At 42.4% G+C, this 25054-nt stretch overlaps 1 protein-coding gene across 2 annotated transcripts; it reads left to right on the top strand.

Annotated features, from left to right (window-relative positions):
* POPDC3 (popeye domain cAMP effector 3) lies at nucleotides 1-19225 on the top strand. Of its 2 annotated transcripts, none has more exons than XM_081186773.1 (4): nucleotides 1-314; nucleotides 14476-15225; nucleotides 17103-17211; nucleotides 18641-19225. In XM_081186773.1, exons 2-4 carry the CDS (start codon nucleotides 14699-14701, stop codon nucleotides 18914-18916), a joined length of 912 nt encoding a protein of 303 aa, XP_081042899.1. In that variant the 5' UTR covers nucleotides 1-314; nucleotides 14476-14698; the 3' UTR covers nucleotides 18917-19225. The 2 variants fall into 2 exon arrangements, with proteins under 2 accessions (XP_081042899.1, XP_081042900.1); XM_081186774.1 differs by lacking the exon at nucleotides 1-314 and adding an exon at nucleotides 640-717.
* The last annotated feature ends 5829 nt before the right edge of the window (nucleotides 19226-25054 follow it).

Raw genomic sequence — 25054 nt, 5'->3', positions numbered from 1 at the left:
CTCCGTCCCAGTGGCGGCAGAAGGAGCCGCCACATGCCCGGGCAGGGGCCGCCCAAGAAGTCGTCCGGCGGCGGCGGCGGCGGCGGCGGCAGCAGCTGAAGTTGTGTCAGGAAGCCTGCGCGCTGGGGGTCGCTCTTCTCCTCAGGCGCCGCCCGCAGCCCTTCTCGTGGCGGTCCCCTCGCTGCCTATTTTAGTCAAAGCCTCGGCTTGCCTCTCTCAGCGGCGGCGGCAGCGCTGCCAGGCGCGCGGCGGGACGGGGCTGAGGAAGCGACGGAGGCGCGTCGCCGGCGTTGGCGGGCAAACTTGGTGGCAAGGTAAGGGGACGAGAGAGGGGGGAAAGGACACGCGGAGGGATTTTCCAGACGAGGGAAGGAAAGGCGAGGCGGCTCTCTCTGTGTGTGTGTCTTCGGGGTTCATTGGCGCGGCTGCCGAGGGCGCTTCTCGGGAGAGCTGTGCTGGGAAAGGCTGCCGAGGCGCGAGGCTCCCGGGAAGCCCCACCCTCTGAACTTGGCTCGCCCGAGTTCGCGCGCTGCTCTGGGACCGAGCCCCCTGGGAGGGTTTGCGGTCGCCGCCTTGAGCGCCTCAGGCGCTGGCTCCCCTTGAACTCCGGGAGGCGGCGAGCTCCTGCGGGAGCGGGAAGAGGCACTGATCGGCCCCTTCCGTCTGCCGCGGGCAGATAAGAGAGCGAGGCAGTCCGGGAGCGAAGGGAAAGGAAGTGTAAGCACGGAGGGACGATTTTGCCCAGCTTGGGGCAGGGGATAGCACGGAGCAGGCGTTACTTTGTATGTCATGCTATTTAAGAATACAGTGGTATCTCAGGTTAAGAACTTAATTCGTTCCGGAGGTCCGTACTTAACCTGAAACTCTTCTTAACCTGAAGCACCACTTTAGCTAATGGGGCCTCCTGCTGCTGCCGCGCCCCCGGAGCCCGATTTCTGTTCTCATCCTGAAGCAAAGTTCTTAACCTGAAGCACTATTTCTGGGTTAGCAGAGTGTGTAACCTGAAGCGTATGTAACCTGAAGCGTATGTAACCCGAGGTACCACTGTATTTTGAAGGGGGAACAATTAAGATTCATGGGTGCCACTTCTGAGTTGACCTTAAATGGTCCCAGTCCCTATTGCAGGGTTTAATTTCTAAAATGAGGAGTGCTGGACCACAGGCCTTCCTTGAAATGATAATTTGTGCCTGAAACGGGGCTGAAACGGGGAGTTGGATTATCAGGGTTTTCCAAACTTGGGTCTCCAGCAGTTTTTGGACTACAACTCCCATGCTCCCTAGCTAGCAGCACCAATGGGTCAGGGATGGTGGGAACCGTGGTCCAAAAACTGCTGGCAACCCAAGTTTGGGAAACCCTGGACTAGATGATCTCGGAGATCCCTTCCAAGTCTAGAACTATGGTTCTGTCACACTAATCTGACAATTACAAATTAGCGCATACCAAAAATAGTCTTTGGGCATTCCCAAATCATAACACTAAAATTTATGTGTACCTAGTCCAAGATCGAAACTTCAGCCTTTTTGTACACACTTTTATTCACTAAGACGTTTTCTTACCTCAGTTTAGAGAGGGCTTGCTGTGTTAATTTGCTGCAGCAGGAACCACAGCCTTGCAGCACTTTTCAAAACTAACATAAGCTTCAGTGGACTAGATTCAACAAAGGTCTAGTGCAGTAATACATTTGTTAGTTTTTTAAAGTGCTACAAGACTTTTGTGGATTTTATTCTTTTCTTGACCTTCTTTGACAAAGCCAAGGAGGCTCACATTAAAACAAACAGATTGTGTTGTGTTTTTGTTGAGCCATGGCCTAGATAAGACTCACTTGCATCCATGTGCCTAGCCAGGATTTATGTTAGGCGGGTCAGAACTGTGCCATCTGCAACGTGATTGGTCAATTAGTTAAGTATTTTTATTTATTTACTTGATTTGGATGGCAGCTGTCCCCTGTTCCCCTCCTTGGCTACACTCATGCTTGCAGCCCAATCTTATGCCACTCTGAAGTACCATAAGTCCCACAGAGTCCAGTAGGGACTTAGAAGGAAGGGCATGGTCTGAAGGCATATGACATACAATCAGCTGCCTGCAGCAGAGTTCCTCAGTGTGAGATCACCTGGGAAACTCATGCACACACTTGCTTGAGCTCCATGATGGAAGAAAGTCAGAATATAAATGCAACAAATAAATAATAAGAAGCATAGCCATGTTTTCATTTTGTAGGTTGGAAGCCAACCATGAGGTAGAAATACTTACTTAGTTACTGCATTCATATCCCACCCTTTTCTCAGAGGAGCACAAGATAGAATACATGGTTCACTCCCTCCTTAATCCCCACAGCAACCCTGTGAGGTAAGTTAGTGACTGACCCAAGATCACCCAGTGAGCTTCATGGCTGAGTAGAGATCTGAACCCTAGTCTCCTGGTGGTCTTCACCACTACACAACAGTGGCTATAATTATTTGCCCCATTGATATAAGAAAGGACTTGGGATTTTCAATTCAACTCTATGTAGATCCGGTTCAATTTTGTACATGGCGTATTTACAGTGGGGATAGATAATCTGACCATTCAGAATTTTGTTGGGCTTCAACTCCCATCATTGGCCATGCTAGTTGGGGCTGATGGGAGTTAACCACAGATTCACCACTTCCTTCAGCAAGTGGGTACAGGTTTTAACAAGAGACAGAACAGCATTAAATGTTGCAGGGACACTGGAAGCACTTGCCCATTTTCCAGGGTATGCGGAGTCTGGTTGTGGTCTAATGAGAGAAATGTACTCTTACATAAGACCAGAGGCATTCTTTGCATCATGAATGGGTGTTGGCAATGCAAAAGGTTCTTAAGTGTCAGTGAACATGGAAACTCTCAGGTAGGATGCTAGCACATAATAATAATAAATTTAATTTGTATACCAACCTACATAGAGGGATAAAACAAGTATTTGTTTTTCTCCAAAATGTATGAACAGCTCTGAAGATACGTAACATTGTAAAACTTGGCAGGAAAATGATACATTTGATGCACCAGTGCTTTTTAGTTGTTTATTTTTTCACTTGCCACAGTTTGCTTGCTCGTAGGTTAGAAAACAAAACAAAGCACACATTCAGCAAGGGAGCTTTTATAATACTGAATTCAGATCCACTTGGTAATGCTGTAAAGATGTCTGTCACTAGAGAAACCTGGGGTGCCAGCATTCTTGTGATAATGTTGATGGGATGGCAGTTGACTTGCATATGAATTCCGGGAGAGGTGTATGATTTATTTGGTTTAATAGCAGAGGGGAAGCCAGCTCCTTGCAGAGGTTATCTGCAATAGCAAAAAAAAAATAATCATAAAGTTTGGGTTATTGCTTTATGATGTGACAGTGGTGCATATAACATCTCCAGTCCAGCTGGATTCTTTTCAGAAAAAAAGCTTTATGAATGGGTGTCACTAGCACATCGAGCTGAGAGAGCACAGGGCAGGGCAAGTACTTGCCGTTTGGCTCTGCATTTCACTTGCTCCTTCTTGGGAAGCTGGAGCAGCCAAGATTTGAACTCATCACTCCACATTACTATCCATCCTACATTGTATCCTTTCAGTTGTAGGAAATAGGATATGCAAATAGCTACATTTCCTGTGGTACATATATGTGCATTGCAAGCCGTCCCTTAAGCCAAGATCTAAGTCATGGGTAGGCAAACTAAGGCCCGGGGGTCAGATCCGGCTCAATCACCTTATAAATCTGGCCCATGGACGGTCCAGGAATCAACGTGTTTTTACATGAGTAGAATGTGTGCTTTTATTTAAAATGCATCTCTGGGTTATTTGTGGGGTATAGGAATTCATTCATTTTTTCCCCTTCAAAATATAGTCCAGCCCCTCACAAGGTCTGAGGGACTGTGGAATGGCCCCCTGCTGGAAAAGTTTGCTGACCCGTGATGTAAGTTATAATACTTCTTAGAACCATGTTGAGTTTCTGCACCAAATTTCACATGTTTATCCAGAAGTAAACCCCACTGAGTGGAACTTACTCTCAGATAATTGTTAAAACCTCAGAAGAAAAATCATACAGTTCCTCTTGCTATCACATGTTCACAGATTAAATCGGATGTTTGTGTTTCAATTTTTTCTGATTAGGTTTTTTTTCTTTTTGGTCAGGTTTAATGCAGCATAGCAAAACTGCAAACAAAAAACATTCAGGCTGCAAACAAAAAACATTATGACTGTCTTATATTATTACAGTGTTCGTTTGCTTCTTTAAAAAGCCTTTATCTCACATGGTGAAATCTAGTTATGGTGTTCTGCTTGCAAAAGGACCTTCCCTTCCTCTCCTCCACCCTGTGGCCCCCATGTACCTCTGAAACCTGTTCCTGAGGTGGGGGAACCCTCTGAAGCAGATTGAGGCATGAGGGCTGCGAAGGAAGGGGGAGAAGGCAAGTCCCATCACATCCATTGATGATATGTATTTAAAAATAATATAAGAATGGCTTTACAAAACTGATAAAAGGAAAATCTCAAGTGACTTTGCATCACATACTTTTCTTTCAAAAAACAACACCCCACTATTCTTCAATAACTCAGAAGTACTTGCTTTAGAATGAATGCAGTATTTTCAACGCAAACTGGGTGATTCATCACCACCACCTTTATGGATCTTCCGAGGTCACAACTGTAAGCTTCTGAGACATTTCACTTTGTTAGATCCAAGGCTGTGTGGCAGTTGCTTAAGTTACTTTGTTTGGAAGCATGAAGGCTTTAAGAACAGAGCTCTGGGAGACTAATGGACACTTTTTGGAAATACTTGCTTTTTGGCAAATCTACAAGTTAAGCGTGGGAGTAGAGAGAGCAGACAGGCAGCCAGTCAGGTGGTGCTCATGTGCAAACCATAGAATCGTAGAATTGTAGAGTTGGAAGGGAACCCAAGGGTCATCTAGTGCATCCCCCTGCAATGCAGGAATCTCAACAAAAGCATCCATGACAGATGGCCATTCAACCTCTGCTAAAAACATTAAAAACCTCCAAGAAAGGAGAATCCTCTTGTGGGAGTCCATTCCACTTCTAAACAGTTCTTACTGTCAGAATTTTCTTCATTATATTTAGTTGGAATCTCCTTTCTTGTAACTTGAATCCATTGGTTCAGGTCCTAGCCTTTGAAGCAGGAAAAAAAACAAGCTCGCTCCATCCTCCTTGTGACAGCCCTTCAGATATTTGAAGATGGCTATCATATCTCCTCTGAGTTTCCTCTTTACCACGCTAAACATACCAGCTCTCTCAAGGCTTGGTTTGCAGACCCTTAATCATCTTGGTCCCCTTCTCTGCATGCCAAAGCACCATCAGTTCACAAAACCAACAACCTACTCTTTCTAGTCAGCAACAAAACTTACTGGAAGGTATTCAACATTATCTCTCCCAATGAGGAAACCAATGAAGTTAATAGACATGACTAACTTTTGTTCATTTCTTCACTTCAGTGGGTTTACTCTGAGTAGGACTTAGCTGCATTCAACCTTGAGCAGTCACTGATAGCCACCAAACACAAATGTCAGTAAGTAAGCCCTTTAAACTAACAGCTGTACAGAAGACTTGAGGAAACATCATTTTGCATATCTAGAGGATGATCGTAAGAGTATCTGACAAGAGTACAGTATGTCAGGAGTGCTCTGATGGTGTTTCCTGCTTGGCAGGGGGTTGGACTCGATGGCCCTTGTGGTCTATTCCAACTCTATGATTCTATGACACATTCTACCAAATGATTCTGAAGACATCCTGATCAGTTTTCAAAAGTGGACTATTTCTGGGGTTCCTACCTCCTGTTTCACAGTATTTTTTAAATCTCTTTAAAAACTACCAGCTTTTTCTGTGCAATTCACATGAATATTAAACCTATTAGTTATAACTAGCATGTATTTGACAGAACACAGAACACTTTTCTGTTATTTAACTTCTACTTTCCCCTGTATTGATTAAGGCTACAGCACTATACAAACTTACCAAAGAGCAACTGTCATTGAACTCAATGTATCTTATATCTAAATAGGCATGTGTAGGATTGAACTGTAAAACATTGGGTAATAGCCAACAAACTCATACTCTACAAAGTAAACCCATCACCCACAAATTAGAATAAGAAAAGCTCCTCGGTCTCTAGTTTAGAAACAGAAAAGCTTCCTGAACTTAATTTGTTGGTAAGCAAATTGCCTGGAGGAACATCATGTGGTTATGCAACATACCAGCAAAGTTATACTGTATTGAATTTACAGGGTTCAATCACAGTTCATTAGCTGACAAGCAGCTTTTAAACATTACATTTGAGACATAGAGTAGTTCCTGGCAAGTTGGGGGTTGGTTTTCTTTAAAATGTAATTAAATATATATTTGCACCTATGCCATTTCAGCCAGTTAAATAAACATGATTACTTATCCCAAAAGGGATTAAATTTTATAAAGGGCTAGATAAACGTGTGGGATGCAGGTGGCGCTGTGGATTAAACCACAGAGCTTAGGGCTTGCTGATTAGAAGGTCGGCGGTTCGAATCCCTGCGATGGGGTGAGCTCCCGTTGCTCGGTCCCTGCTCCTGCCAACCTAGCAGTTCAAAAGCATGTCAAAGTGCAAGTAGATAAATAGGTACCGCTCCGGAGGGAAGGTAAACGGTGTTTCCATGTGCTGCTCTGGTTTTCCAGAAACGGCTCAGTCATGCTGGCCACATGACCCGGAAGCTGTACGCCGGCTCCCTCAGCCATTAAAGCGAGATGAGCGCCGCAACCCCAGAGTCACGTCACGACTGGACCTAATGGTCAGGCGTCCCTTTACCTTTAGATAAAGGTGTAGAAAATACCTTGCCATAATAGAAATGGTTTGTTGTTGTTTTTTAAATAAACCAAGTTTCCAATGAAAGTTCAAATCATGTAATAGGACAAAGTACAGAAACAAGAAGTGGTAGAAAAAATATAAGATTGGGAATAGGAAACAGAGGTTGTGAATAAGAAGCAGGTCTGTATTCTGTTAATGCTATTTATTCTATGATAAATGAAATAATGTGTGTACAATTGAATTAGAAAACACATAATGGAAAAAGGTAATGTGTAAGTGCACTTTCTCATAATTCACTGCCATAATATGACTATATGAACCTAATGGTGGTATCCAATGGTGTCTGTCCACTGATGGAAGGAGTCCAGCAACGGAAATGGTAACAGGGAGGCAATTTTCTGCAATTCCCTATCTCTCCCTGTAGCAAGCAAACAATTCGTGGACAAACTGGATGTGTCTGTGTTTATAAAAATACTCCTGGTACAATTAATGTGTTGTTGCGCCAGAAAATTGTAATAATTGGATAAAGATTCTAGGAAGAAACGGCTGAAACATTTATGTTATCTCTTGTTGGACAAAAGTGATTCTAATTCAGTACTGGAGGAGACAGCTGTACAGCTGTAAATTGTTAAACTCTACTGTTAGATGTAAACCATTTAAATTAGATTGCAGCAAATTACTGAATTGGGATTTGCTTCTACAAGTGATAGTGCAAGCAATTCAGCAGAACATTTCTCTGTCTTTCCCCCCCTATGCTGTCTATTGATTAAAGAACTCTTCAAAGCATACAAGCCCCATCCAGAGAAGTTAATCTTTCTTCAATCTTTTTACAACCATTGGAACTAAAGTCAGTTGGAACTAGCATGTCTTGTGAATTTCAACCTGGTCTGAGTGCAACTCAGTTTCTCTGGATGAGGTCAGTCCTGTTTACCATCAGCAGTACGTTGATTTCTGTACTGTGCCACATTTGATTTCCCAGAGCATACTCTACTTATGCTGACAGGAGTTGTGTTTAGATTTTTTGTTCTGAATGAAGCAATAATAAATTCTTAACTTGCAAATTCAACTCCCAAGAACTGGGCTCCCCTTTGTGTACATTATGTCAATTATGCAGTTGGCACATGCCTCAAAATAACAAATAGTCAACACAGACAAGACCACTAAATCAATATTTCTCACAAGCTCTGAATAATTTGGCATTCTCTCTATATATTATGGGCTTCTGTTGATTAACTGCTAGATTATTTTGTACTCTGGGAAACTGCTTACTGTGTCCTGTTTTAATGTGTCTGTTCCTGGATTTCATGAGTAACTTGAGAATCTTGGGTATTTCCTCAAAATAATGCAAGAGCATTCAAGGTTTTGCTAATCAGAATATGCATTCCTAGGGATGAAAACATGTTTCATACAGCTGCTTCTCAGAAAAATGAATATAAATATATAAAAACAAAAAATACAGTACAGAGAAAAACTATGGTAAGGTAATTTATATGAGCTATGAAGTGTTATGATCTGCAGTGATGCCCATCACTAGGAAGGAGTGATGCCCCCCCCAAAAGGGAAGGTCAGTAGTGCCTGGTTGCCCAGGCAGGCAGGATGGCAAAGTCTGTCTCTTGGAGGAAGAAAGAAGATGCGGTTCAGGACCACAAATAATGCTCCTGTAGCTGAGGCAAAACATTGAACTTGTTCTGGAGCAGCTAGTTGAGTTTTATAGTAATATCAGGTAGCAGACCCCAGCTCTGAGTGCTGCACCCTGGTGAGTTAAATGGCTGGTGTATTCTGCAGACATAGGTTCCTTTGGGGTCCTGAGGTACCTGGCTGTGGGGGATCTCTCTTCAGGGCTCTCTTGATCCCCTGAGGAGTCTGTGGACTAGCTATCAGAGTCTGATGGCAGATGTGGCTCATCAGGATCCAAGGGCATGAAGTTGTGCCTGTGGATGCACATGGGAAAGCCCGTGGTGTGGATCCATCTCCTTCTCAGAGCTGCAGTTACCAGAGGTCTCCACCTCTGAAGGGTCCTGGTCTGTGGCTATGACTCAGCCACTCGCTGTCTCTCAGTCTAGCCAACATGACAGGATCATTGTGACATTAAAATGAAGGCGCAGAGTGAGAATAATTTGCACCGCCTTCAGCTCCTCAGAAGAAAGGGAGGATATAAACGTAATAAACAAAAAAATGGATAAATCACATAGAAGGAAGCATCTAAGCAGGTGTAATGAATGGAAGCTAGACTCTACCTACTTTTGCTTCTGGCCCCTCACCATTGGAATGTGGCCCTTGGAATGTGGCCCAGAAATGAATGTGATACTCAGGCTGAAAATTTTGCTTCATAATACCTGTTGCTGGAAACCACAGGAGGGGAGAGTGTTATTGTGCTCAAGTCCTGTTTGAGGGCTACCATAGTGAGAACAAGATGCTGCAGGCACTTACATTCCTAAAAAAAATGTTCCCTGCTCCTGGTCTAGTTTGGCCTTCAAAATGCGGCTAAGTTTTAACCATTCTAACCTTTTGTGTAACGTGCATTGGATTAAGAGCATCAGGCAACACTTGTGCAGTGTTTTTCCACTTTGAATTCTGCTAGTGGTTTAGGTTAGAATCATAGAATCATAGAGTTGGAAGAGACCACAAGGGCCATCGAGTCCAACCCCCTGCCAAGCAGGAAACACCATCAGAGCACTCCTGACATATGCTTGTCAAGCCTCTGCTTAAAGACCTCCAAAGAAGGAGACTCCACCACACTCCTTGGCAGCAAATTCCACTGTCGAACAGCTCTTACTGTCAGGAAGTTCTTCCTAATGTTTAGGTGGAATCTTCTTTCTTGTAGTTTGGATCCATTGCTCCGTGTCCGCTTCTCTGGAGCAGCAGAAAACAACTTTTCTCCCTCCTCTATGTGACATCCTTTTATATATTTGAACATGGCTATCGTATCACCCCTTAACCTCCTCTTCTCCAGGCTAAACATGCCCAGCTCCCTTAGCCGTTCCTCATAAGGCATCGTTTCCAGGCCTTTGACCATTTTGGTTGCCCTCCTCTAGACACGTTCCAGTTTGTCAGTGTCCTTCTTGTACTGTGGTGCCCAGAACTGGACACAGTACTCCAGGTGAGGTCTGACCAGAGCAGAATACAGTGGCACTATTACTTCCCTTGATCTAGATGCTATACTCCTATTGATGCAGCCCAGAATTGCATTGGCTTTTTTAGCTGCCGCGTCACACTGTTGGCTCATGTCGAGTTTGTGGTCAACCAAGACTCCTAGATCCTTTTCACATGTACTGCTCTCAAGCCAGGTGTCCCCCATCTTGTATTTGTGCCTCTCATTTTTTTTGCCCAAGTGCAATACTTTACATTTCTCCCTGTTAAAATTCATCATGTTTGTTTTTGCCCAGTTCTCTAATCTGTCAAGGTCGTTTTGAAGTGTGATCCTGTCCTCTGGGGTGTTAGCCACCCCTCCCAATTTGGTGTCATCTGCAAATTTGATCAGGATGCCCTTGAGTCCATCATCCAAGTCGTTGATAAAGATGTTGAATAACACCGGGCCCAAGACAGAACCCTGTGGCACCCCACTAGTCACTCTTCTCCAGGATGAAGAGGAACCATTGATGAGCACCCTTTGGGTTCGGTCAGTCAGCCAGTTACAAATCCACTGAGTGGTAGCATAGTCAAGACCGCATTTTACCAGCTTCTTTACAAGAATATCATGGGGCACCTTGTCAAATGCCTTGCTGAAATCAAGGGTAGGCTACATCCACTGCATTCCCTTCATCTACCAGGCTTGTAATTCTGTCCAAAAACGAGATCAGGTTAGTCTGACATGACTTATTTTTCAGAAATCCATGCTGACTATTGGTGATCACAGAATTCCTTTCTAGGTGCTCACAGACTGTTTGCTTAATGATCTGCTCCAGGATCTTCCCTGGTATTGATGTCAGACTGACTGGGCAGTAATTATTTGGGTCCTCTCTTTTCCCCTTTTTGAAAATAGGGACAACATTTGCCCTCCTCCAGTCTGCCGGGACTTCGCCTGTTCTCCAGGAATTCTCAAAGATGACTGCCAGTGGTTCTGAGATCACATCTGCCAGTTCTTTTAATACTCTTGGATGCAGTTCATCTGGCCCTGGAGACTTGAATACATCTAAACTAGCCAAGTATTCTTGTACTATCTCCTTAGTTATTCTGGGCTGTGTTTCCTTTGCTGAATCATTTGTTCCAAATTCTTCAGGTCGGGCATTGTTTTCTTTATCGGAGAAGACTGAGGCAAAGAAGGCATTGAGGAGTTCAGCCCTTTCTGTGTCCCCTGTTTGCATTTCACCATCTTCTCCTCTGAGTGACCCCACTGTTTCTTTGTTCTTCCTTTTGCTACGGACATATCCATAAAAACCTTTTTGTTGCTTTTAACCTCTCTAGCAAGCCTGAGTTCATTCTGTGCTTTAGCTTTTCTGACTTTGTGTCTACACGTGCTGGCTATTTGTTTGAATTCCTCTTTGGTGGTTTCCCCCCTTTTCCATTTTTTGTACACATCTTTTTTTAATCTTAACTCAGTTAAAAGTTCTTTAGATAGCCACCCTGGCTTCTTTAGGCACCTTCCATGTTTCCGTCTCATTGGTATTGCCTGACGTTCTGCTTTTACTATCTCCCTCTTAACAAACTTCCAGCCATCATGAACTCCCTTTCCTTTTAGTATTACTGTCCATGGGATCTCACCCAGCACTTCCCTAAGTTTTACGAAGTATGCTTTCTTAAAGTCAAGAAATTGAGTCCTAGTATGCTTGGCTGCTCCTTTCCGCTGTATAGTAAACTTCAGAAGAGCATGATCACTCGCGCCTAATGATTCTTCCACTTCTACCCCACTAACCAGGTCATCAACATTGGTTAGGACCAGATCTAAAATAGCTGTTCCTCTTGTTGCTTCTCCCACTTTCTGGACAATGAAGTTGTCTGCAAGGCCAGTGAGGAATCTGTTTGACCTTATGCTCTTGGCTGAGTTTGACATCCAACAAATATCCAGGTAATTGAAGTCCCCCATTACTACTATCTCCCTTCCTTTTGCATGCTTGGCCATCTGTTCCAGGAAGGCATCATCTATGTCCTCCGTTTGGCTTGGGGATCTATAGTAAACTCCCACAATGAGGTCTCTGTTATTCTTCTCTCCCTTAATTTTGACCCAAATGCTCTCACTTTGTCTGGTCTGTTTCTCTGAAATAGATTGTATCCCTCCATTATTACATTCCAATCGTGGGACTTATCCCACCTTAACTATCATTCTTTGATTAGTACTTGGCTGTTTTGTGATTGGACTTCTGAGATGAATACACTGAATCTGCAAAAACTATAATAAGGAGCCTGTAAAGTATGATGAAGGATGCAATTAAAACAGACTGTTCTGGAGGCATTAACCATTTATAATGCTCTTAAAAGCTCCTCTAAGGTTTGGTCCAGTTTCTTAAAATACCTTGGTGTCAAAAGGGCTATTTGCTGATGCAGTAAGGACAGGTTTAGGTCATCCCTCTTGAAATGCACGAAATGGGGGGGGGGATCTGATCTCATAAGATTCTATTTTCATTAAACTGAGGCTCCATGATTTAGAGGCTGGGACTCCCATCAGCCACAGCCAGCATGGTCAACATCTGGAGTATCTCAGGTTACCCACCCCTCTTCTAAAGGATGGCTAGGTACACTTCAGGTATCCTTTGTAACATATATTGACTGGTCCAAACAATTCTTTATCTCTTGAATTGTTGTATACTTCCTGTGGTGTTTCCCTTTCCATAATTATTTTGTGCATTGTATTTTGAAGCAGTTTATATTTTACTCCACATTATCAAGATGCCTCCGTGCCTTTATTCTTCTGTTCTACATCCAAACTATTTGCAACACAAGCTGAAGCAGAACTGAGCTCTTTGTTACACAGAGACTCTGCTTGTGTGAACATAAGCCTAGCAACAGCTTGTTCAGATCGTGCTATGAATGGTCTCTTGAGAAGCCCATAAAAGAATTAAAACATATCACCTGAGAAATGTGATATTGATAATTTTCCATGCCCTGCTTGAGCTTCTGTTTGCATTCACCACAGCAATGGCACTTTTGAAGTGCTGAATCCTCTCAGCATTCAGAGAGCAAAGTGATTGAGTGGCTGAGGAAAAATAAGCTCCATTGATTCCCCATGGAAGATAATGAATGGATGATTGGTTTCTTTAACACAGAAAAGCACTGACATTTAAAACTGCTCTATTTTCGGGGGTTTTGATGGTAATTATTTCAAAGGCAAATTGTAATTTTTGCTTTCCTGCTGTGCCTGCAGCTTGATGTCATTTTGCACAGGTGAATTTTACTCTTAGAACTGAGTCAAAGCCAGTGGGGCTTTACACTTTCAACAGAACAAGAAGAAAAACCTCAGACATTCAGCAGCTGCTCCTGAAAACTATATTTTAAAAGTATAAGAAGACTGTTGAGGTGCATGTAAATTTACAACACTGTTTATATTAAAATTTAATTCATTTACTATACCATCCTGATGTTCTTCCAAAGCAGGCAGAGTGGCTTAGATATTGTTTTCAACTACCATCCTGGCAGACAATAGGGCCAGAAACCTGCTGGACTTCAACAGCTGACTTGTTTTCATAGAAGCATAGAATTGTAGAGTTGGAAGGAACCACAAGGGCCATCAGGTCCAACCTCCCTGGGTTTCACCCAATATGCTTTGCATGCCTTCAGACTTTTGGGGAGGGGATCCCTTTGGAAAACTCCACTCACTTTTTTTCACATGCCCTGTATATTAGAACTGCCATTATTTATTGGGTTGGATCCAGTCCTTGCTTCTGCTGATAGAGCAGGGTGGGGCAGAGGGAAGGCAACTTTTGCAATTCTCCCCCTCCTTAAAAAACAAAAAAGGTCATTGGGGGCTGCAGGGGGAGGTGGATATCTGCAAAAGTCACATCTACTCTTATTTGCTTATTCACTTCCATGGGCAGAAAGAGCCCCTTGGTCCAAGGAAGATAAAGTCTGGATTCAAGCCATTGTGCTTCTTTTTAATATTTACTTAACCACCTCACGCTGGGACAAATAAGAGCAATTAAAGAATATTATTGAAGGTTGTGTACAACACTGGGACCAAGTTATTGTTGTTGCCATTAACTTAAGGATGACCTGTAAATGTTGCCCACTTTGGCAGTTTTTAGCTTGCTTTAAAAATATATATTAAAAAAATACTGCTACTTATGTTGTCAGATAAGAGAGAACCAGAGTGGAGTAGTGTTAGAATGTCATACCAGGACATGGAAGACCAGGGTTCAGATCCCCACCCATCCATGAAGCTTGCTGGGTAACCCTGGGCCAGTCACTGCTTCCCAGCTTAACCTACCCCACAGGGTGTTGTAGGGATTAAATAAGAAGGGGAAGAACCATGTATGCCACCTTCAGTCAGCTTTCTATACTTTGGATTCTTCTGTTACTTGGGAACAAGCCTCATTGAACTTGCTGAACCTGAGTAATCGTGCACAGGAGTCAACAGTGAAAATACTATACAAATGAATAATAATATTGTATCGAATAAAGGTCTGTACCAAGCCTTGGAAATACATAGTTTGAGCTAAGCAAACTTTTTTTGTGGCTTAATATCAAAACAGTTGTATAAATGCTCCTTTCTATGTTTCTACTTTCCCTTCCTCTTTATTCTTTCTCTTGGACAGATCAGTAACATCATGAACCAAGCACACATGGAAGTCTCAGGACACAACTTGGAACAGTATGGATGTCTAAGAAGACTGTTTCCCTAGCTGAGTAACTTTGCATCTCTTTAAGCTATAGAATGCATGGACCAGCTAATGAAGGCAAAGTTGGAGAAATGATGGGCTGTTATTCTGTCACAACCTTATTTTTTTAACAGAGTTTTTGAAATCGCAGAGACAGACAATGACAATCAATACCGATCAATTGGATGTTCCAGCCATGGAAGACAACTCAAGTTTTTGGGACAGTTTGATATATGCACACCCAATCTGTGTCAACTGGAAGTCGGAAGCAGAAGGATCAATCTATCATTTGGCCAGCATCTTGTTTGTTGTTGGCTACATGGGTGGAAGTGGCATTTTTGGCCTGCTCTACGTCTTCTTTTTGCTTGGACTAGGTTTTCTCTGCTCGTCTGTCTGGTCATGGCTGGATGTCTGTGCAGCTGACATTTTCTCTTGGAATTTTATACTGTTTGTGATATGCTTTGTACAGTTCATTTATGTGGCCTACCAAGTCCGGAGTGTTGCCTTTGACAAAGAATTCCAGGAGCTTTACCTTGCTATGTTCCGGCCCCTGGGGATTTCAATGACAATTTTTAGAAAGATCATCCTGTGCTGTGATGAAGAAGTAGTTACACTGGAGAAGGAGCACTGTTATGCCGTGCAAGGCAAAACACCAATTGATAAGCTCTCCTTGCTTCTGTCAGGAAGGTTTGTATCATTCTTACACCCTGCTTGTAAATTTAGAAACAGAACAATAATCAAGAATGCTGTATTTTGTTTTTCTTTTGTTCCTGTTTAAACTGAATGCAGTAAGCATTTCTGACACTTTAAACTTGAGTGCAAAAACATTTCTACTACCAAAGGTGCCACAGCTTAAGGAGGGGAAGAAGGGTGTGTTTTAATTATCACTTGTAGTCTACAAATCCATGCAAGTGCCAAAAAACATTAACTCTGCAGCTTCTGGTAAGACTTAGCTTCCCTGGAAGAATAGCTTTCATAATTATTCTTTCTTTCTTTCTTTTTTCTATAAAAAGCACCTATATAAATGAAAAATGTAAAGAGAAATGACTGCTTGGAAGTTTGAATTGAGTTTTAGAAAATAGGATTACCAGGCAGTGTGTGTTTCTCTTTCCCCTCTTCATAGCAGATTCCCTTTTTACATTGCTCTGCCTCCCTCCTTGCCCTCAGCCATGCTTTCTGCTATGTAATGTGAAGTCTAAAAATTAACTTGGATATTTCTGAACACTAAATTCAGTAACCTTGTTCACCACTATGTATTCTCTAAAACCATTCTGCTTTATGAGTGTGCAAGGTAATGGAGGAGAACACTGCTGCCTATGTGACCAGTTTCATCTCTTTGAAGATCTGGGAATTGAGACATCTTTTAAAAAATATATTAATCTTTAAATTGGTGTGTGAGTTGTGCCTAATGTGCCACCAATCTAGGGGAAGCTCCATCTGTCACATTGTAGATAGAAAATATGGCACATTTTCTGGTCCCTGTGTGTCAGCAGGGATCTGCTGCCTGTACGTGGTAGCCCTTCTGAAACTGGCAAATGCCAATCAAGGCCACCATTTTGTTTCCAGCAGTGGTCAGCCAAGTACCTTTGGAAATTCATAAGCAGTGCTTGAAGGCGAGTCCTCTCCTGTTTGCTCATAGGCATTCTGACTCTGAATACTGGTTTCATTTATATGTTGGCCAATAGCAATGGATTGACCATACCTTCCATAATGTTGAATAATCCTTTTAAAAAAGGTTTTCTAAGCATGGTGCCACCACATCTCGATGGTAACAACATCCATCAGTTAACACCCAATGCATGAAATATATGTCCCCTCCTTGCTGCCTCCATATATAGTCGGTATCCATGCTCAGATACATATTTGGATGTGCATTCGGTTCCTGATCCAGTAACTGATCTGTGAACACATCTCTTAGTTGGATCAGAGTGCGAAAACACATAATGGTTCACTTTTGTGCAGTTTTGGAAAACTTCACCAAAGGAAGGAGCATCTCAGTTATAAAATGATAAATGATAAAATGATAAAAAGGCTGGGTTAGTCCGGAAGACACATTATTCCACAATGCAGCTCCCTTATCCCTCTGGCGCTGTAGCTTATGAGTCAGGCTTATCTTTTGGGATGGATGACTCTGTTTTATACATTTTTGTGTTCTGAAAAACTCAGTGGAAAGGAGATTCAGGAACTCTTTAAGAAGACATGAATTGGAATTATTTTTTGTTCCTTGCATGTGCAAATGGTATTATTAATGTATTGTCACTTGCTGCTTATAACATTTGAAAGATGAACATTTTATGTATGAAATTTATTATGCAACTTCCCAACATAATTTGGCATAAAAATGGAAAACTTTGAACTGTGTGAGATAACGTTTAATATCTGCTCTCTTTGATATCCTGCAGTATGTCTAGTATGCACCCAAAATGAAAATGAAGCTCTTTTGGTTGTTATGAAATCTGTGGAAACTAAATTTTATCCATACCCAGCCATTGCTTTTTTAAAAGAACTAATCTAATTCCTTTTCTCTGTGCTAACAATATTAACACACTGCTCTGTTTTGTTAGGATCAGAGTGACAGTGGATGGGGAATTTCTGCATTATATTTTCCCACTCCAGTTTCTGGATTCGCCTGAATGGGATTCACTAAGACCCACAGAAGAAGGCATTTTTCAGGTAGGGGGATTTTGCAGATATGATGGATAATCTAACATCCTCTCTTTCGCAGAATCCAAGATGCAGAGACTCCAGCAACTGCTCAGCCAAAATTAAAGCTTGCTTGGGGACAAAGGTCCTTTCTAATGATGTAGAGCATTCAAACTGGAGTAAACATTTGAGGATGCTATGGATTTAGATCTTTTTTATTTCCTTCTTCCATCCAGAAGCAGTGAAATCACAGGTGCTTACAGGCAGAAACACTCAACATGAGAATTTCTGTAAATACTCGTATCTTGGATAGCTTGCAATGCCAGCCAGTGAGGTTTCCCTGATATTGAGGCTTGCTCTACACAGGTGCTACAAATTCAAAGAGCCAAGCATTCTGTTACTAACATAGTGAGGCCTTTAAAAAAAATGATGATGGAAGTAAAAAGATTTCCAGATCCAGAGAGAACATTTTGAAAGCTTTCCTCTTGCTCTTCATTCCACTGTATAAGCCCATTTCTTAAGCTGATATAAATGGAAACAGATCTATTGATTTGCCATTTGTACAGAACACATGTTCCTCCTCCTGTCTGCACATGCACAGCATTATTTAAACCAATGGTTTTCAACCAGTGTGCCGTGGCACCCTGCGGTGCCTTGGATGATGGTCAGGGGTGCTGCGGACAACACTGTCCCTCTTTCTTTCCCTCCCTCCTCTGATGCCCCTCTTGCATCTCTGCCTCCCAGAGACTTGCACAGCTGTATGTTGCAGTAGCCCTGGCTACAAGCTCCCCAGGTGAATGGTGCCTCTGGGGCTGGCCAGGAGGTACTTTCCAGGCCCCTGTGGGGCAGTGGGAGGAGGCACCTCTTTTTGGGGCAAGGGGGACAGCTCAGAGATCAGCGGTGGCAGCTGCCTGGAGGACTCCCAAGGAGAGGGAGAGGAGGCTGAGGGAACACTCCACAAGGGAGGGGGTTCGTAAAAGGGTGAGAGGCGGCTAGCTCTGCAAGCAAGGGGTGACTTAATTGGGTTCCTGAGCCCCACAGGGGTGCCACAGAAAGAATTTAGTTGGTCAAGGGAGCAGTGGACTCAAAAGGTTGAAAACCTCTGTTTTAAACTGTAATAATGGATCCTCCCCGGAGTATAAAAGGTTACAGAGTAGGGTGGAGAGTGTATGCCCTCAATTGGTCTCTCAAAAGATGTCCCCACTTGCTGCCCCCATATATAGTATCCATGCTCAGACACATATTTGGATGTGCATTCAATTCCTGATCCAATAACTGATCTGGGAACACATCTCTTCGTTGCATCAGAATGAGGAAACACATAATGGTCCATTTTCCTTCACCAAAGGAAGGTGGATCTCAGTTGTAAAGACATCAGTGCACGGATATAATTTTAACTTTCTGTGTTCTCTCTCTCTCTCTCTCCCCTTCCCTCTCCCTCTCCCAATGTTTCTTTCAGGTAACCCTCACAGCAGAAACAGACTGTCGATATGTGGCCTGGAGGAGGAAAAAAATGTATTTACTCTTTGCTAAACACCGATTCATCTCACGGATATTTTCGATTCTAATTGGGAATGACATTGCCGATAAGCTCTATGCTCTGAATGACAGAGTGAACCTGGGGAAAGGATTCCGATGTGACATCCGCTTACCAAACTTCTATCATGTGTCCATTCCAGAGGCACCCAAAATGCAACCTGTAAACCAGATTCAGCACAGTTCAAGACAACATTAACCAATATTGTAAAATGTGACTGTGTTTCAGCATGATGCATTTTGCCTTCATTGCACCTGGAATGAACTGTGGCAGTTTCATAAAAAAACAAATGGAAGATTCTCATTAAGGCAACTTTAAAATAAAAGCGATTTTTTTCCAGCGGAAAGGAAGAGAAAAAACTAGCTCAGCTCCTTTCACTGCGTCTAAGCTACCAGGATGCCCATCTTGACTGATCGTGCGTTATGATTAGTTTCTGTTTACTCCTTCTGCTCATCTTACTAAGTTGCGGGGGATGGGGGCACAGATATAAATTATTATGGGATAAAGCTTTGTTGTAATTGTGGTGCCTTGGATATTGTGGTCTCAAAAATGACATTTGCACAGAGCTCTTCATGTTTATTGAGGCCTCCTTGTCATCATGAATTATGCAAGCAGTTTTATCTTAGAGAACAGCAACATGCAGACCATCTCTAAAAAGTAATCTTGACTCACTTGTTACTTGGTAATTACAATGCATAAATTTGGTCTCATTGTGCAGTGCCTTTCAGAAGATGACACATGAAACAGGAAACTGCACAGCCTGTAAAACCTGAAAGAAGGCTAACAATAATTTCTTTCTTGGATACATTCATGAAGTGATGACTTGAGATTTCTCTCAGGATATTGCAGAGAGGCTATACATGAAAACAAAAGGCACTAATGTAATTACTTTGAGTACAAAGTATGTGCCAGTCACTTTAATTGCTGAAACATATGTAGCAGGGAAAGAATATTCAGGTATTTTAATTGAAAGTAGAGCAGCAGGTACCCTAGCTGTGGAGAGAGAGCAGTTTTCTAAGAATGGTAGTAGTATGATAAATGCAACATTCCCCATGGTATATACATTCATTTCTGTTGACCCACTATTGCCTCTAGTCAAATAGGTTTTGCAGGTTTTTAAGCACTGCAAAAACCTGCTGAACCTGTGAACTGAAATAGCAACATTGCTCTGTGGGCAATTACTACCATGCTACCACAAGCTCTTAGAGAGAGAGAAACACCATCAGCTTCCATGTCTATAAAGAAGATACAAAAGCAAGCCATCAGATCATATAGCAGATTTGTGAATGTTCATATAAAACATGTGATGCAGGGAGACATGGTTTAAATTATAACTCCTCATCCCTACAACAGCTTTGTTTGTTATTTCCATTTGACAGAAATATCAGATTGTGATTTCCCCCAAGGTTTGAATCCAGATCCAAGCACCACTAATGTCATTATCATATGGTACATTATAAATACTGAATGTTACCATATCAAGGTTAACTACCCCAGTTCCATGGTTATGTCATCAGGTGTGGCCACTTTGGTTACCGTATTTTTTGCTCTATAAGACTCACTTTTTCCCCTCCTAAAAAGTAAGGGGAAATGTGTGTGCGTCTTATGGAGCGAATGCAGGCTGCGCAGCTATCCCAGAAGCCAGAACAGCAAGAGGGATTGCTGCTTTCACTGCGCAGTGATCCCTCTTGCTGTTCTGGCTTCAGAGATTCAGAATATTTTTTTTCTTGTTTTCCTTCTCCAAAAACTAGGTGCGTCTTGTGGTCTGGTGCGTCTTATGGAGCGAAAAATACGGTAAATGGTGATAGTAAGATGGCTTGAATGCCTGTTGTCCATAAGTAACGCTTTATACATCAGAGTGTTGAATGAAACAGCAAAACACTTCTGCTTGTATGCCAGAAGAGAGTCCTGCTCACCTATCTTTATGCAGGAAATCAGTGACCTAATATGGATAGTTATACCAACGCAGCAAGTGAGATTTCTGATACAGCTGGTGGTGGTGGTTTTGTTGTTGTTTAGTCGTTTAGTCGTGTCCGACTCTTCGTGACCCCATGGACCAGAGCACGCCAGGCACTTCTGTCCTCCACTGCCTCCCGCAGTTTGATCAAACTCATGCTGGTAGCTTCAAGAACACCATCCAACCATCTCATTCTCTGTCGTCCCCTTCTCCTTGTGCCCTCCATCTTTCCCAACATCAGGGTCTTTTCCAGGGAGTCTTCTCTTCTCATGAGGTGGCCAAAGTATTGGAGCCTCAGCTTCACGATCTGTCCTTCCAGTGAGCACTCAGGGCTGATTTCCTTCAGAATGGAGAGGTTTGATCTTCTTGCAGTCCATGGGACTCTCAAGAGTCTCCTCCAGCACCATAATTCAAAAGCATCAATTCTTCGGCGATCAGCCTTCTTTATGGTCCAGCTCTCACTTCCATGGTTTTAGTGCCTACTAATGGAAAAATTTGGTGGAGATGGGCATACTTTTCAAGGGACAGAAGGTGCACTTAACTAACTAAGCCCAAATGGAAAGGGATATGATGAGCTCTTTTGAGTGCACCTAGAAGATTTGGGAGTCTAGTGGAATGTTTTACTTTGAACAGCATGCCTTCTTCCCATGCAATTTTAATTGTTTATGAAATGGTCCTCAGTTCCAAAACTTGGTGGTTGGCATGGGGCATGGGGCTACTGCTTGAGAAACTGAAGTCCCAAGCCCTCTTTGTCGTGCCAAACTAGTTTGCTGCTTGTTCATTAGAACCTGGTTTACATTTATTTTTTTATAAAGATGCCAGATTTTATTTTTACCATTTTATATAAAAGATCAAGGAGGAAGACAACTCCGCAATATTTTATACTATAAACTTTATAGTGATGAAAAGAGAAACAATCGCATAAACATTAAGTATGTGTGAAATGACTTGATCTTATTAATGTTATGGGGCTGGATGATCTATTGCGTATGTTACTGCTCAGTTCATCCTGTAGTTACTTTTCTTTTAAGGAGGAAAAGGTGTAAAGGCTTTTCTACTTACATGTCTGATACACCAAAAAGAATGACTAGTTTTTATGGAGCAATACTGAAGAGTCTATAATGAGAAATGCCATAATTTCTTTAACCCTGTCAGAAAGTTGGAGACTGTTTGGTGAAGGTCTGCCCCTGTAAACATTTTGAGCCAAGGCTTTTTGGAAATGAAAAAGTGCACCATTCTGGATCTGCTTGGCACCTGGCTCTTATATGCAATTAAAATTGTTTAGTTCATTCATGATTATTGGTTGTATCAAGTGTTAATCCCACTGAGAGATTGGTTGTATCCAGTGTTATTCCCACTAAGAGTCCACCCATTGAAATTAGTGTACATGGCTATCTTAGGTTCATTAATTTCAATGCATCTACTATGACTATATCTTAGTAGGATACAACACTCTTTTTACATTCCAGCCTGTACCTTCAAGCCATATTTTTGAAAGCACTGCTGTGCCAGATCTGGATTGTCTTATTTTGTCCACACTCTTGCTTCTTCTTAGGAACTGAATTTTCTAGACTTATTAATTCAAATCAAACCCAATATACTGGACTAGGAGTAATCCAAATGGAATCACTTCCAGTAGTATAATATACATGGTGAGATCCAGATCCAGATTTACATGGTGAGATCCAGATTTGCACTCAGCACAGTCCCACTTGTGCCAGAGGAAGGAGATAGAGGAGTTATTTTATGGGAGAGTTGAAGTGTTGAGGATGGTACCTCTGGTGGGAAACATTTGCCACATCTGAGTCTTCTGTGACTGTCTTCAGATTCCTTGACAGATGGGACAATCTTTGGTTTGTAGTATTACAGATTTTGTTGCATTTTTTTGTTCATACTCAGGGGAAGTCAGAAATAGGCAAAGGTAATTTTATATATGTTATCAGCTTTAAATAAAATGTTCCTGTGTTTGACTTTTCTGTACTGAACTTGTTTGACCAAGGTTGTAAAAATACATATTTTACAGATGTTGGGATATAATGTTCAGTAAGAGTACCTTATTTTCTTAACAGTCCAGAATAGTTTTACATCATGTACTTGATATAATATGTGGAAAGTTTCAGAAGTAGTTTCGTAGCAACTTTATATTTCAGACCTTTATATAAGGCAGGTCTGTTCTGCACCTATGCTATTGCCCGCACAAAATAAGCCAGATTATTTAGAACATCACTTTGAAATTTTAAGATAATAGCCATCATGGTTGTGGTAGAGCATTTAAATCTGAAGACTAGCTATTGATTAAACTTGGTGTTTTCATTTGAACTTAGTGTGAGGACTTTGTTGGCTGGGCAGTTGGGTGGTCAACAAAATAAATGTTTGGCCCCCGTATGCAGAAGCATCTTCCCTACATGAACTGTGTGGACAGACGATTCTTCTGTAGTTCCTAATGCACAGGAACATAGGAAGCTGCCTTATTCCAAGTCAGACCATTGGTCCATCTAGTTCAGTATTGTCTACACTGACTGGCAGCATCTCTCCAGGATTTCAGGTACGTGACATTTCCAACCCTACTACCTAGAACTTTTAGGAATTGAAGCTGGGAACTTCTGCATATGTTTTGCCACCTCCCTGTGGCCCTTTCCAACATGCTGCAGCAGCTTGGTTTGTCAGTATTGGGTTTGTCAAGAGACATTTGTAAATTTGTCAAGAGACAAGAGTAAATTTATCCGCAACCACTTCCATGAGGAAGTAGAAGATTCTCTCTTATACATTCACTATTATATATGATGTGAAATAATGTCTTCTACCAAAAGATGAAAATACAAGATGAACAGCAAGATGCTCAGAAACGTTAGAAGAAAAATGAGCAATTGCTATAAATATTTTAATAGCTATGAAGACATAATACTTTCAAATGGTTGTTCCTTGGCTTTGAATTAATGAGATACATTGATCCTTTCTCTAGATGTATTTTTGATGCATAGCATGAATAACAATTTATTGTACACTGCTTTCCCTGGTGTAGATTTACAATTTTAATAGTTTCATGCCTGCCATTGCCTTTACAGACACTCCCGATTATTTAGAGAGTAGGGGAAAATGAAAACACCTGCCACATTTATGGGAATTACAAAATATTATTTATTATTACAGTTTATTCTAAAACATGTATACCCATTTTCCTTCTTCCAAAGCATTTAAATCAGATTATTATTTTATTAGCATGTATTTAGATAGATGAGTATTGATTGAAAGTGAGAAGAGGCAATTGAGTACGTACATTGTCAGAAATGGGAAGAAGAGTAAGAGAAAATCTAGATACAGTTATAGGGGGAATGAGAGGGAGGGAGGGGGGGGGAGAGAAAGACAGAAGGCTAGACACATGTGGACCAGAAAGGAAAGGCCTTTGCAAACCTCATCACTAGGGAGAGGGCAAAACTCTGCAAGGTTGTCTGGAACACCCCCTCTTCTTGCTCAAACTGGCCAAGAGGGAGTTGTTCTGGAGAGCTTCAGTGTTGGCTGCCCTCCACTGCAAGGTGGGGGGGACACTAGCACCAAAGTACAGCTGCTCCGGTGATGTCTGAAGTGGTGGGGAAGATAGGATGCTGCCTCTTGCATTTCTGCTGCCTGAAGCGGCTGCTTCACCCCGTCTCACCTGCAGGCCAGCTCTGCTGCCTAGCCACTTCATCATATTTCACAGGGACATAGTAAACCATGTCAGACCAATGGCTCATCCATGGGCATAGCTAGGGGGGTGCGGTGGGGGCAGCTGCTCCCCCAGTCAAGTAAATAAATAGAAATACTTAACTGACCAATTGTGTGGCAGATAACTTGGTTCTGCACCTCCCCTAATAAATCCTGGCTACTCCCAGGGGCCCATCTACCTCAATGTGGCCTGCACTTACTCTCCTTGGTTTCAGGACAGGTGTGTCTCCTAGCCTTGCCTGCAGGTGTCAGGGATGGAATCTGGGACCTTTTGAAGCTACAGCCTTTCCACTTTCCTCATTGCGTCCAAATCCTGCTCCCTTAACTGGGAATTGGGAGTAGGGCATCTAGTCGGAGAATACGGATTCCTGGTAAATGTGGGACTCGCCTCGTTCTTTAATTCGTAGCTCCTCCCTCACCTGAGAAATTAGCAGGCTATTTCACACCTGTCGGGCTACTCGGGTGGCCATCGGTTCCTGAACCAAAGCACAGCAGCCCAATACCCTCTGCAACAGAAGCATTAATTAAACCTTGTTTTATGCGTTTGATTGGTCTTTTGGGGAGGAGGAGGAGCTGGGACCTAACAGATTCTCTGCTACTCAGTGCTGAAAAGAAACACTCGGCCCATGTTCAGAGGCACTCCGAATCTCGTTTCAAACGCCTCCCGACGGCGGGAG

Source organism: Podarcis bocagei (genome assembly GCF_964188305.1).
Source record: "Podarcis bocagei genome assembly, chromosome: 3".
Classification (NCBI taxonomy): domain Eukaryota; kingdom Metazoa; phylum Chordata; class Lepidosauria; order Squamata; family Lacertidae; genus Podarcis; species Podarcis bocagei.
This window is presented reverse-complemented; position numbering and strand designations above follow the sequence as displayed.